The 14,853-nt window shown below is 41.0% G+C and overlaps 1 protein-coding gene across 1 annotated transcript; it reads left to right on the forward strand.

The window, feature by feature from the left end:
* The first annotated feature begins 8,346 nt into the window (after window positions 1–8,346).
* linc.pou2af1 (lnc RNA pou2af1) lies at window positions 8,347–13,906 on the forward strand. Its single transcript, XM_061827666.1, has 5 exons — window positions 8,347–8,350; window positions 8,524–8,678; window positions 8,927–8,978; window positions 9,700–9,989; window positions 12,901–13,906. Exons 1-5 carry the CDS (start codon window positions 8,347–8,349, stop codon window positions 13,252–13,254), a joined length of 855 nt encoding a protein of 284 aa, XP_061683650.1. The 3' UTR covers window positions 13,255–13,906.
* Window positions 13,907–14,853: the final 947 nt, after the last annotated feature.

The raw sequence follows: 14,853 nt of genomic DNA on the forward strand, positions 1-14,853 counted from the left end.
CCAACGGTTACTTGCCCCCCAATTGAAGTCTTCACAAAATAAAATGCCTACAAACAAGATGCCTCGCTTAATCTGGGCTGGTTGGATTTTTGTCATGTCAAAAAAAACAATGTTTGTTGTGAAGGATTTTCAGCACAAGATTAAAAGTTAAAGCTCCAAATCAGAAATACAGCACCACTTTGACCCAATTGTCCACCATCATGAAACCTTTACAATATTTCCTTATTGAAGCAATAATAATATAATAATCCATCCTTCTATTTTCTTTGCCGCTTATCCTCACGAGGTTCATGGGGAGTGCTGGTGCTGTCAAATGGCCAGGAGGCGGCGTACACCCTGAACTGGTTGCCAGCCAATCGCAGGGCACATAGAGACAAACAGTCACAATCACATCTAGGGGCAATTTAGAATGTCCAATTAATGTTGCATGTTTTTGGGATTCGGAAGGAGACTGGAGTCCCTGGAGAAAACCCACACAGGCATGGGGAGAACATGCAAACTCCACACAGACAGGGCTGGGATTGAACACTGGTCCTCAGCACTGTGAGGCCAACGCTTTACCAGCTGATCCAAACTGCTGCTAAAACAATTAAAAAAAATTATTATTGTTATTAGTTGCTTATTCTTCCTAAAAAATCTTCAACTGACTTTGCCAACTGTTTTTAGTGATTGATTCAAGGGAACAACATAATGTAATCTTCAGTTTGTTTTTCTTTTTTAATTTTCTGCATGTTACTATGAGCAGTTTTCTTTTGATTGTCATATATGTCAAATCATATCAAGATGTATGTAGGTGTGTTCGGACCATTAAATGCATTGTAAATGAATTAATGTGTAATACATAACTATGTACAGAATGTGACGATGAAACTACAACACTAGTCAACATATCAAATAGTATTATATTATTGGGATTTTTCATAGTTCTGAAAAGAGACCAGTGGAGAAAAGTTCAGGATTTGTGGAGAATGCTGATGTTTTTAGGATTAGATTTCATGGCGCTTAATGAAAGAAAAATACCTCAAACAGAAGTATTTGCTGCAGTGTTGTTGGCGGTGCATTTTTATGCGAAGCTACAGTGTGTCATCTTTTTCCATCTAAGCCTATCTCCTGCATCTTCCTCTCAAATACCCACTGTCCTTATGTCCTCCCTCACAACTGCCATCAATCTTCTCTTTGGTCTTCCTCTCACTCTTTTGCCTGGCAGCTCCATCCTCAGCACGCTTCTACCAATATACTCACTCACTCGGCTCTGGTTGTGTCCAAACCATCGAAGTCTGCTCTCTCAACCGTTTTCTCCAAAACATCCCACTTTTGCTGTCCCTCTAATGAACTCATTTCTAATCCTTTTATCCTGCTCACTCCTAGCGAGGACATCAACATCTTCATTTCTGCCACCTCAAGTTCTGCTTCCTGTTGTCTCTTCAATGCGAACGTCTCTCATCTGCACATCATGGCCGGCCTCTCCACTGTTTTATAAACTTTGCCCCTCATCTTAGCAGAGACTCTTCTGTCACATAACACACCAGACACCTTCCACCAACTGTTCCAACCTGCTTGGATCTGTTTCTTCACTTCCTTACAGCACTCACCATTGCTCTGGATTATTGACCCCAAGTATTTGAAGTCGTCCACCCTCGCTAGCCCCTCTCCCTGGAGCGTCACTCTTCCCCCTACACCCCTCTCATTCATGCACAAATATTATGTTTTTCTTTGGCTTATCTTCATTCCTCCCCTTTCCAGTGCATCTCTCCATCTTTCTAATTGTTCCTCACCTGCTCCATGCTTTCACTGCATCTCACAAAATCATCTGCGAACATCATGGTCCAAGGAGATTCCCGTTTAACCTCATCTGCCTGCCTATCCATTACCTTTGCAAACAGGAAGGGGTTCAGAGCTGATCCCTGATGCAGTCCCACCTCCAACTTCTTCTTCTTCTGTCACACCTACGCCACACCTCACCATTGTATTGCTGTCCTCATACATGTACTGTACTATTCTGACATTGTGTTGAATAAGTTGGTCAAAAACTCCACAGCCACCTCTCCAAATTGTTTCCATACCTCCACAGGTATGTTGTCAGGACCAGCTGACTTTCCATTTTTCATCCTCTGAAGTGCCTTTCTAACTTCCCCCTGACTAATCTTTGCCACTTCCTGGAAAATCACACTTGTCTTTTCTACTCTTTCTTCTCTCTCATTTTCTTCGTTCATCAACTTCTCAAAATCTTCTTTCCATCTATTTCGCACACTACTAGCACCAGTCAACACATTTTCATGTTTGTCCTTGATCACCCTTACCTGCTGCACATCCTTCCCATCTCTATCCCTCTGTCTGGCCAACTTCTTGATATAATTTTCTCCTTCTTAATTGTCCAACCTGATGTGCATGCCGTCATATGCCTCATGTTTAGCCTTTTCCACCTCTACCTTTTCCCTACGTCGCATCTCAATGTATTCCTTTCGCCTCTCCTCAGTCCTCTCAGTGTTCCACTTCTTCGCTAATCTCTTTCCTTGTGTCACTTCGTGTATTTTAGGGTTGAACCACCAAGTCTCGTTCTCCCTTTTCCTACCAGAAAACACAACAAGTACTCTCCTGCCCATCTCTCTGATCACTTTGGCTGTAGTAGTATAATCTTTCGGGAGCTCGTTCTGTCCATTGAGAGCCTGTCTCACCTCTTTCTGAAAGGCTGCGCAACATTCTTCCTTTCTCAGCTTCCAGCACATGGTTCTCTGCTCTACCTTTGTCTTCTTAATCTTCCTACTCACCACCAGAGTCATCCTACACACCACGATCCTATCCTGTCTACCCACAGCCTCCCCTTCCACTATCTTATAGTCAGTAACCTCCTTCAGATTGCATCGTCTCCACAAAACATAATCCACCTGCGTGCTTTTTATCCACTATTGTAGGTCACTCTATGTTCCTACCGCTTCTGGAATTAAGTGTTCCCTATTGCCATTGCCATCCTTTTTGCAAAGTACACCACCATGTGGCCCTCAAAGTTCATTTCCTGGATGCCATAGTTACCCATCACTTCTCTGTTGCCCCTGTTTCATTCACCAACATGTCCATTACAATCTGCATCAATCACAACTCTCTCTATCTGGGAGAGTCAAAAGTACTTCATCTAGTTCCTTCCAAAATTTTCATTTCAACTCTAAGTAACATACCTGTACTACCTGTGGTGCATAGCTGCTTATCACATTATAAATAACACCCTAATTTCAAATTTCAGGCTGATCACTCAATCTGATAGTATTTTCACTTCAAAGACCCTCTTGGCAAGCTCTTCCCTGAAAATAACCCTTACTCCATTTCTCTTCCCAGCTACTCCATGGTAAAATAATTTAAACTGTGGTCGAAACTTCTAGCCTTACTGCCTTTCCACCTGCTCTCTTGGATGGAAAATAAGCATTGGAACACCCTGCTATATTGCAAGTTCTCCCACTTAGAAATCATGGAGGGGTCTAAATTTTCATTGTAGGTACATGTCCACTGTGAGAGAGATAATCTAAAAAGAAAAATCCAGAAATCACAATGTATGATTTTTTTTTAAAGATTCATTTGTGTGATACAGCTGCAAATAAGTATTTGAACACCTGTCTGTCAGCTAGAATTCTGACCCTCAAATACCTGTTAGTCTGCCTTTCAAAGTCCACCTCCGCTCCATGTATTATCCTGAATCAGAGGCCTGTGTGAGGTCATTGCATAAAGACACCTGTCCACCCCATACAATCAGTAAGACTCAAACTTGTTACAAGGCCAAGACCAGAGTGCTGTCCAAAGACACCAAAGACAACCCCACACAGCTGGAAAGGGTTTCGGAGCAGCTTGGTGAAAAAAGGTCCACTGCCCACCGGAGCAATCATTAGAAAATGGAAGAAGATAAACATGAGGGTCAATCTCAATCGGAGTGGAGCCCCATGCAAGATATCACCTCGTAGAGTCTCAATGATCCTTAGAAAGGTGAGGAATCAGCCCAGGACTACTTGGTCAATGACCTGAAAAGAGATGGAACAACCGTTTCCAAGGTGACTGTAGGTAATACACGAAAACGTCATGGTTTGAAATCATGCATTGCATGGAAGGTTCCCCTCCTTAAAGCAGCACATGTCAAGGCCCGTCTTAAGTTTGCCAATGACCATTTTGATGATACAGAGGAGTCACAAGTTTTGTGGTCAGATGACACCAAAATGGAACAATTTGGTCATAATTCCACTAACCGTGTTTGGAGGAAGATGATTGATGAGTTCCATCCCAAGAATACCATCCCTACTGTGAAGCATGGGAGTGGTAGCATCATGCTATGTGGATGTTTTTCTGCACATGGGACAGGACGATTGCCCTGTATTAAGGAGAGGATGACCGCGGCCATGTATTTTGAGATTTTGGGGAAAAATCTCTTTCCCTCAGTTAGAGCATTGAAGATCAGTCGTGGGTGGGTCTTTCAACATGACAATGATCCTAAGCACACAGCCAGGAAAACCAAGGAGTTGCTCCGTAAGAAGCATATCAACGTTCTGGTGTTGCCTAGCCAGTCTCCAGACCTGAACCCAATGGAAAATCTTTGGAGGGAGCTGAAATAAGTGTTTCTCAGCAACAACCCAGAAACCTATCTAATCTAGAGAAGATCTGTTTGGAGGAGTGGGCCACAATCCCTCCTGCAGTGTGTGCAAACCTGGTGAACAACTACAGGAAAAGTTTGACCTCTGTAATTGCAAACAAAGGCGACTGTACCAAATATTAACATTGGTTTTCTCAGGTATTCAAATACTTATTTGCAGCTGTATCACAAATAAATTGTTAAAAAAAATCATACATTGTGATTTCTGGATTTCTCTTTATAGATTATCTCTCTCATAGTGGATATGCACCTACAATGAAAATTTTGATTTGTAATTGGGAGAACTTGCAATATAGCAGGGTGTTCAAATACTTATTTTCTTCACTGTTTATCAACATTTCTCTGTATCATCATGTCAACCAACTCCTGAGCTTTTCCTGTCATAGTCCCAACATTCAAAGTCCCCACACTTGTAGGCTCTGTGCATTCTTCTTTTTCTTTTGTCTACAAATCCACTTTCCTCCTCTTCTATGTCTTCAACTCACAGCAGCTGAATTCCCACCAACGCCCTGCAGGTTAACCATGCTGGGGGCAGGCATTGTAAACTGGGGCCACGACCAATCCGGTATGGTATTCTTTAGATGAACGCTCATATCTGTTTGACAAACTTTTAAGCCACATCTCCTTCCTGACGCAGCCCTCTGCATTTATCTGGACTTGGCACTGGCCTACAGATTGCACTGGCTTGTGACCCCATAGGGCTGCATTATTTTTATCCGAAGCTAATGAGAAAAATATAAATGTTCATTCAAAAGTAGGCTAATGTTCGGAAATTCGAGATGTTGTACAAATGTGACTGGAAGGTGAAAAGAATCAAACTTTTCATAATACATTTGCAAATGATTTGCAAACGAATTGGATGGATTTATGGTTCCAGGGAAGACGGAGTTCTCATTTTAACCAGCAGGGGGGAACATTTAATCGCCTAAGGAGTGAGACAGGTCGTCCCCACATTAAAAAAAGTACTCCCCTGTACATTAGATTTGCGAAAAAGGAAAATTCATACAAGAGAAGCAGTACAAGACATAAAAACAACAACAACAAATTAACAAATAAAATTAATTTGACTATAAAATATGACCATATAAATATCCTTATCATAATAGTATTTTTAAAAATATATGTGAACACCTTTTGATTTCGCCTGCAATACATTACTACTACTGGCAATAATTAGCCACTAACACCTGTTAACACAGATGGTGAACTTTTCATCAAAATGCCAACATTGCTTAAATGGAGAGTCACTGTTAATGTTGCTCTTGTGGCAATGGTAGCTTTTCTATATGAGCCCTTTGCTTACTGTATTTGAAGAAATTGTCGATTTTAGTTTGACATAGTATAATATTAAATATCATTAGATAGTAAAATATCGTTTTGTTTTGTTTTGTTTTTCTTTTCTATTTGGCAGGACCACATCATTAAAACCAGCAAGAGCGTTGCTACAGAATGAAACACCAGTGGATCAAGTCAACACGGCTTTATTTTTATTGAATAATTTCCCCTTGAAGTAGTTGTATGGCTCAAGTAAGGAAGGGCACGAATGTTACTGCTGTTCAGAACCTCTTTGAGTGTGGACGCTTCTCCCATCGCAAGTGGAGTTCATTCTGCACTTTGTGCACTTGCTGAAGGCCCGTGGCTCCAAAGATGGCTACTGCCCTTTGCCACGCCCACCCAAGCCCCAATTTTATCAGCTTTTTTCATTAATAAAGCCCTAGATGTTCCTGATCGCATAATTGACGTGCGGGCTGATGTCCATCTATGTGGGATCACCTCTTAAAGTCAAAATGCGGTGTTGAAGTTGCGCACAAGAAGCACTGTTGCCCTTGTGCTTAATGAGGGGGTGTGCTGCTGTCATCTTGCAAAAGCTGGCTAAATGAATAAAAATAACCTTTGTTTTCTATCAAAATCTAAAATCTAGCCCGAATATATTAAAAATATACATATAGAATATGCCAATGTAGTGGATTTTGCCGAAAAATTTATAAAACTCGCTTGCCTTTGAATATTCAAATCGAAAGGAACGCGCAATCAAATCATTGTCAAATCATTGAGTTCTAGGGCTTTTAAATAGTAGGCATGGAGGGAGAAAATCCCAAACTAATATGTTCCCAGCTATATTACAATATTGTTGTATGCTCTGACGCCGCTCCAACAGATTTGTGCTGGCATTTTTGGAGACTTTTGCGCAATTTTCGGTCTTGGTCATTGTGCTGAGGCAGAAAGGGACATTGAGGAGGGCAACTTCTCAGCATCTCTGTCGTCATGTCTGGTGAGTTTCGAGAAGGATTTTCATCAAGTCCAATCCACTTGTAGCTTTTTTTTTCTCCTGTTAAACACACAAAAAAGAGAAAACAGAAGTGACTCTTGAAATGATAATTGAAATATGAATTCAATCGTGAGAGGCAAGTGTTTTCCCGACCACTTTGCAGCATATAATTTTGTTGAAAATTGGACATAATTATTCCCAAATTGACAAAAGATTATATAACTACATATGTGTACCATGGCACCTGTTTCTTGTTGCGTCAGTGAAATCCTTTTTATCATTCAAATTTCGGCCTCTCCAATCAAATTAGACGTTGTTTTTATTTTTTTACTTTGCATTTTAAGAGCACGATGATCTTATCCAACAGCCATTAGAAAAAGGGAGCGAAGATTCGGACAGTTGTCTTTTTCCTACAGACTGCCGTTGTGTAACAAGCAGTTATGACTAAACGTGTTACAGTGGGATGTGTCTGCCGTGTAATTTTTGGCCCTCTATTTGCCACGTTTAAAGACAAATCATGGACTAGCATTTAGATGTATGAATATTTAACAGATGGCGTTGCTGCTAGTCTGATTAGTGCTTTATTAAATTGCCAATCCCGAGTATTTCGATCCGAGCCTTTAAACGAAATTTGCGCTCACATCTGAAGCGTTGTTCTATTTCCAGTAGAGGAATAATAGCGACATGTTGCTTTTAGGAACAGCACAGAACGTCGATTTGAATAATAATAACCAAAAAATAGACATCGGAGAGCCAGTTGACGACACGCAACACAAAGTAATTAATCGGGCAACCACATTCCTATCGAATCCTTAAACATTTTGCGTTTTCAAGTTGCATTTTCTGGCAAAAGTCAACAATGCTCGCGAACTGTGCGAAATAATTCGCCGTTTCTTCCTTTGTATTTTACGCCAACTCGGAGAGATTTTTCCGCAATAATCAACAATCCCGAAACAACTGTGGAACACATTCAAAACCTCGAATCAATTTTTAGTCATGCAAGAATAGAAATAGAACGCGCAGTGGCGCTTTTAATGCAGCTTACCGGCGTTTTGGGGTTTGGGTGGAGTGCTTTGGTCGAGCGCGTCGAGCAAATTCACGCTCGGAGTGAAACGCGCTCTCTAATCCCCGCTCGGAAGTTTCTAGGAGCGTTTGACCCGGGGAAGCGAATAGAGGCTCACCCGAGCGAACCTGCGTGCGCCGCGGGGGCATTTTGTACGCTTTGACTCGTATATACGCACGACCAAAACTGGCAAACCTGGGCGAGTCAAAAACAGCATACGTGCAAAATTATTGATGTATGATTATTATACAATGCGATATGTAAAAATAATAACAATAATAACACTAATAATGAAAAAAGTTTGTTTGGCATGTTGCGACCTGGAAATGATATAACTGGGCTTGATCAATTACGGAGTGCATTGACATTTCTTTGGGAAGATATTTTATGCGTGTGTATGTTTCAATTTTCACATTGAAGACATAATAAAGCAGAAACAAATGACAACAACAAAAAAGCTTTCTGTCAAAAATAAAACTCTAGGAAATTAAGTGAGTGACATTTTGGGAGAGGGCGCGTGGACAGGACGGAGGTGCTTATGATTGTTCAGTGTTTGGTAAACAGGCGTGGCACCCCTCCCCCCCCCCTCCCCACATTCCCAACCCTACCCCAATGCAGATAAGCCGCGGGTGTACCAAGGAGTGAGGGTGAAGACCACAGTCAAAGAACTCCTGCAGAGGCACAGAGCCCGCGAGGCCAACCGTAAAAAGGGAAAAACGGTAATTGGACCCTTTTCAGCGCATATTCGTCGTGCTACTGTATTGGCTGTAAACTACTCAGTGGAAGAACGCAATAAACCCAACATGTAAATGGATGGGTTCCCTTCCGGCTAAATACTCCCAAACAATATTATGTACACACAGCAAATGGCAAACGCAATATTTACAATACTTATCACAATTAAAAAAACAAAACGTTTTTTGGGCCATTTTTTCCGTTTATATACTTTTTTCTCACTGATATTCAGATATCTCAAGGTTGCTTGGATCTTCCAGCTTTATGTGCGTCAACCCCTCCAAGTAAGTCCCCACATGAGTTCTGAAACATCGTGCAATGATTCTTTTTGAACAATTTATTTTTAGCCTTTAGCATTTAGATGTATAACAGGACAATATGTACTCGAATAAGTCAAAAAAGTTTCATTTCCCCTGCAGTGGCAAACAGCTCTGTGCGCAGAATACCAAATGAAATGAAACACAATCTACAATTCAATGCATGGCAACCACAAATTGAGCCCCTCAGATTAATTATACTCATATAAATGGCCAGTGGTGGTCATTGCAACGCTAATAAAGAATTGTCACATTTGTGCAAACTGGTGATGTAATGACATACTATTTAAATATTTTCTTGGCTGTCAAAAAAGAGTTTGGAAACAATTTCAAGTGAGAGCACCCAGTTTGTAAATCTAAAAAAAAAGTTTAAAAGTGTGGACTTTTTGTGTAACAGTATCCAAATGAGTGCCTGGACTTGTGTTTCTATCCATCCACTTTTTGGACCCCTTCCAAGAACACCATGGCCATCCCGGCGGTTCACCAGCTCCCTTTGTTTTCTCTTCCAGCTATATTTAGATTATCTGTTCCCCACCCACTAGTTCGATGGCCTTAATTGTGTTTAACTTGGAGGGGTGGGGGGCTGAGCGATTCATCTGAGCGTCGGTTTCACACTGAGATGTGTGGCAGTTGTTTGATTCACCACTTGCAAGTTTTAGTTATGTATTTATTTGTTTTAAATCAAAAGCCCTGAGCTATGCGGAACCCCTCTCCGCCCCCATTGCGGACCCCGGCTCATGTGGTTCTGCAGCGCTCCTGCCGCGCCCCGCCTCTTACCCGGTCTCCGACATCGGGTGCAGCATCCCGGCACAGGAGGGCAACTTTGCTTTTGGGGACATGATAGGGCCCACCGACTGCTACGGTGCAAACAACAACAGCGGCGATTGCTACGAAAGCGCTGTGCCGCACCCTCCGTCCTTCCCGTTGCCCTGGAGCCACGACCTTGCCTCGGACTCGGACAACTTCGGTCACGCGCTGGTACGTTTGCACCCTGACCACAAAAAAAAAAATAATAAAATAAAAATCTTAAAACCTTGAAAATTCAAAGGGTGGTAATAGTAATAATGCACTTTAGGCTGGTACCATATTATTTCAAAAATCTTGAAGATATTACTTGCACGCCAGTTGAACTCGCATGGCTAGAACTCCAAGTTCCAGAATGCAACTCGCCAGCTCGCGCTGTGCCAAAGCAGAAGTTCAGGGTGGCCGTTGCAAGACTTGATTTAAAACAAATGGAGACTAAACCTCAGGTTACTCTGTTTCCTAGTGAACAAATTTGCTTTAAAAACTTCTGCTCAGTGAAACTAAATTTTCTCTTTGCCATCCAATGAAATTTAGAAAAGGACTCACCAACCTTTATATATTGAGCTACCAGTTTAACACACAATTTTCCAGGCAAACTAATTACAGTATATTCATTTATGCGTAGATGTGAATACACTGCCATGTTTGTGTGTAGATTGTCAGTCAACCAGGTCAAGGAATCAGTAAAGTTGCATCGATTCAACTTGGCCAACTGATCACTATCCCTCACTACACAATTACCGCGGTGCTGGTGATCGCTGTTCTGGAACATTCTGTCCATTACAATGGTGTCTTTGCTTCTCCTTTCACTGACATTCAGAAGGGTCCACCCGAAAACACGACTAGGGCAAAATCGGGTTTTTAGAGCAGTGGGTCTCAGAAACTACCCCTGCCACATTTGTTTGTGCTCGCCAAGTCGCGACCCACTTTTATGGAAGTTCAGGAGAATAAAGAACACATTATTCAAAAAATAGCCTCATGTATGTAAATGTATATCAAGTTTTAACATGGTTACTACATTTTTTACAAGTTCCAAGTGCCTCCCACAGCACCTGCTGAAAAATGAACATAACCAAATGTGCAAAAATCATTTATATTGGCACTGATCTGTTCTTAGGGAATTGGTACAGCAATAGTTTGTGTTCTTTTTCACAAAAGAAGGACGCATCCTAAAGTAAATGTAACATGTTTAAAAGTCTGTGTCAAATTGAAGACCTGGGGGCCAGACACAGGGCTCTACACCACTTTAAGTGGTCCGCTAAAAGCAAATGAAGTGTCTACTTCATGTTTCTTGGTACATAGGTCTGTTCCTTTCGTGCATTTTTGCTTCACTTTCAACAGATATTACAAATACCAACAAAACATAAGAGTAGATTTCCAATGAAATTTTCAATGAGTTATTTTTCACAACTTTGTACCATGTAATTATTTTGGTCCACTGTGAAGATGAATTGTGTTGCTTCAGGAAGGGCATCCGGCGTAAAAACTGCCAAACAAATATGAGCGTTCATCTGAGATGTCAGGCTGTGGCGACCACTAACTCGACAAGCCGACAGAAACTTACTTACTTACTAGGAGTAAACAAAATAATATGGTGATTCGTATACACGGTTTTCACGTCATAAGGGTCCCTCGAGGAAAATCATAACTGCGATATGGCCCACAACAAAAATTACTGTGACACCCCTGTTCTGCTTAAAAGGTAATAAATAAATAAATAAATCCGTGAGAGGCTATTTAAATGTCACTGGGAGTTTTGGTTACACCCCAAGTGATAAAATATTTGACACATGTCAAAATAATGGTATTATCCAAATAAAAGGCAAGTCCGGGATACACGTTAAATATTCCACTTCTCCAATGATGTGAGCTAAATTTCTATTCAAGTCACAACTCGCCTTGTATCGTTAACCTAGACTAGCATAGTATTAAAGTCATAATTGCAGTAAATTTGAGACCAAAATCTAAAACAATTAAACCAAAACAGTAAAAAAGACGCTGAATATGGATTTGTGTAATATTTGGAAAATGTGTTTTGAAGGCATTTGTAACTTTGAAATGTTGCAACTCAGTACCATCATAAAGGGAAAACCCCTTTTTACTTTACCACTAATCCACGGCCCTCTCAAAATGACATGCAGTTTTGGGTCCTGACTCACTAGTTGAGAATCATTGATTTTGAGACACTATATACCATCCCTTTGCAAAGTTTGCTGATATAAAAATATTTTGCAATGGATAATTTCATATAATGGATGTTTAAAAGGGGAAATTAGTGACTATATTTGCACAACCCCTTTTCCTTTGCAATTATCATATGTTTGTCGTTTTGAACACCACAAAAAGAAAAAAAAAGTAGCTGAATTTGCCAAATTAGATAGTAGCTGAATTTGCCAAATTAGATGGAATGCTAGTCTGAGGCCAAAACCTTCTGTGTTTTTCATCACAAATTGATACTGTTCGTCAGTCCCCATTTGGGTATTATTTAAAATTACTCATTACAAAATGTTGAGGTGGCACGGTGGCGCAGCTGGAAAGCATTCGCCTCACAGTTCTGAGGACCCGGGTTCATTCCCAGCCCTCTCTGTGTGGAGTTAGCATGCTCTCCTTGTGCATGAGTGGGCTTTCTCCGAGCACTCCGGTTTCGTCCCATATCCCAAAAACGTGCATTGTTTGGACACTCTAAATTCCCCCTTGGTGTGATTGTGAGTGCGACTGTTGTCTTCTCTCTATGTGCTCTGCGATTGGCTGGCAACCAGTTCAGGGTGTACCCTGCCTCCTTCCCGTTGACAGCTGGGAAAGGCTCCAGCACCCCCACAACCCTTGTGAGGATAAGAGGCTAAGAAAATGAATGGATGGATATAAAATGTTGAAAAGGACTCTGTGATGATGCAACATTTCTGGCTCTACGACAATGACATTTTTGGAGGGGTTTTCTTAAAACTGACTTTTGGAGATGCAAACAGCAGTGACATGTGAAGTGTGATATTATTTGACCACATGGGCATTTCGGTGTGTTTCAGTGAAACATTTAGAATGAATGCCAAACTCTCTGCATTCACTAAACTTCAATCACCTCCTTTAGGCTCCCTGCTCCTCACTGGAGTCACTACAACTCTGCAGCCCCTTGGATCCCAACAGCTACTCCCCCCAGGATTCTTTCTCCTCCTCTTCCTCTTCCTCTTGCTACGACTCGCCCACCAGGATGGAGTGCAACTTTATTGGCTACGCCTCAGATCACTGCCACAACCAGCACTGCACCCTCCAGAACTGCTGCTGCCTGACTCAGTGCCGAGCCAACCCAAAGGAGAGCTTCTGCGCTCCTGAATACTCGCCTTATTACCCTCCCACAAACTATTCCTACCCCTGTCTGGTGGAAGAGAATTATTTCAAAAACAATTTTGCAATGAGCACTGAAATGTGTTATAATGTACTATGATGTCGGGTTGATTGCTTTTCAAGCACTCAGTGAGGATCTGCTTGTGCGTGACAAGGATAGAGTTGATATGATGAGTGGTTTGTGGATGGTTGAATGGAGTGGCTGAGTTTATTGATTTTTGGATGTTTGTTTTTATTTCTCAGATTTATTTTCATAACCACAACAAGTTGACCTTTTTAATAAAATATAAAAACATCCTAAACATTACGAGCTATCTGTTCTGCAGTTCTGGGTCACACAAAAATAACTTTTCAGGAGAAAATTTTTAGGTTTGGGATGCTCATAGTGCTCAGGAACATCTGCAGCTGTAAATTCTGGACCTCTGTATGTATCAACAACCCATCCTTCCATTTCCTGTTTATACAGTATATGTATACTACTCTTTCTCTTCACACCAGGAAATTCCTTTGATCTGCTTGTTTGCATTGGCTCAAAAGCAAAGTTGAATTTTTTTGTTTGCTGCGGTTTGCATTTACATCGTACATTCAAACAAAGCATAGACCGAGAAATGGTTTCTGCATTACTGTTCTGCAATGTGTACTGCCAAGTGGACTGCCAATACTGTACATAGTATTAGGTCCTATACCAGGACAGGAACCTTGTATCATGAACTGTGTAGCAGCATTTAAAGGATCAATAAAAAAGGATGAAGTAACTTGGCATACAACTTCTGTCATTCCTATGTGTTAAACCTCCAGTACAACACAGACAGCCTCACTAACATAGATTTTAAGATTACAGTAATCTCTGGACTATAAACAGCACCTGATTTTAAGCCTCACCCAGTACGTTTTTAAATGACAAAAATTTTGTACATACATAAACCACACCTGTCTATAACCCACATTTGCCAACATTGAAATATGAGATATTTACAAAGAAAGATGGGGCACAGAAAGAGTTTTCAAAGTTTTAATAATATACCTTAGCTTTTCTTTCCAAACAGTGCCTGTGATGCATCAGTAACACAGCATCAATACGGTATTAACACAGCACTAACAGGGCTGGGTAAAATGACGTACCTGCAAAAGTCACTGAGATGCGGCAGTGCCACAGCAGCAATACGGTTCAGGCAACCTGGTTTTATTACCTACGAAAGCTATTTTCATTTTTTTTACATTGGTACAGTTATTCCTGCTGCCATTTCCTGTGTCTCACCATCGATTCGTTTATGCCAAGTTTACGTGCAGCAGCTCTGTTTCTTTTTTGATCGGTTAGCTCGATTGTTTTTAACTTGAAACTTGCATCATATACATTTCTTCTTGCATTTTCAATGATGAGGGTCTGTTCATGCTAATTTTATTCATGCACGAAGTGCAAAGTTACATTAAATTTGCATCCTCCTTGATACATATATTCCACCTGTCTCACTCTTACGTTTTTTGCTCAAGCGCCCCTGGCGGCCGTTAGAAAAAAAATCCATAAATTTGCCACATCATTGCATAAACTGCAGGGTTGGAAGCGTGTGACAAAAGTCATGGCTTATTGTCCGGAAATTATCAAATTATTAATTATAAAAGTATTTTGGAATGCTGTCGGCAAATGTTCGCTGTAAACCAAAGGAGCAAAACAGGCATAACAGCCAAAGCGACAACATGC

The sequence above is a fragment of the Syngnathoides biaculeatus genome, chromosome 8 (genome assembly GCF_019802595.1).
Source record: "Syngnathoides biaculeatus isolate LvHL_M chromosome 8, ASM1980259v1, whole genome shotgun sequence".
In the NCBI taxonomy this organism is placed as follows: domain Eukaryota; kingdom Metazoa; phylum Chordata; class Actinopteri; order Syngnathiformes; family Syngnathidae; genus Syngnathoides; species Syngnathoides biaculeatus.

Coding starts and splice junctions, on each gene's coding strand:
- linc.pou2af1 (XM_061827666.1), top strand. Junction 8,679..8,926: donor ACCGTAAAAAGGGAAAAACG/GTAATTGGACCC, acceptor ACTGATATTCAG/ATATCTCAAGGTTGCTTGGA. Junction 9,990..12,900: donor ACAACTTCGGTCACGCGCTG/GTACGTTTGCAC, acceptor CACCTCCTTTAG/GCTCCCTGCTCCTCACTGGA.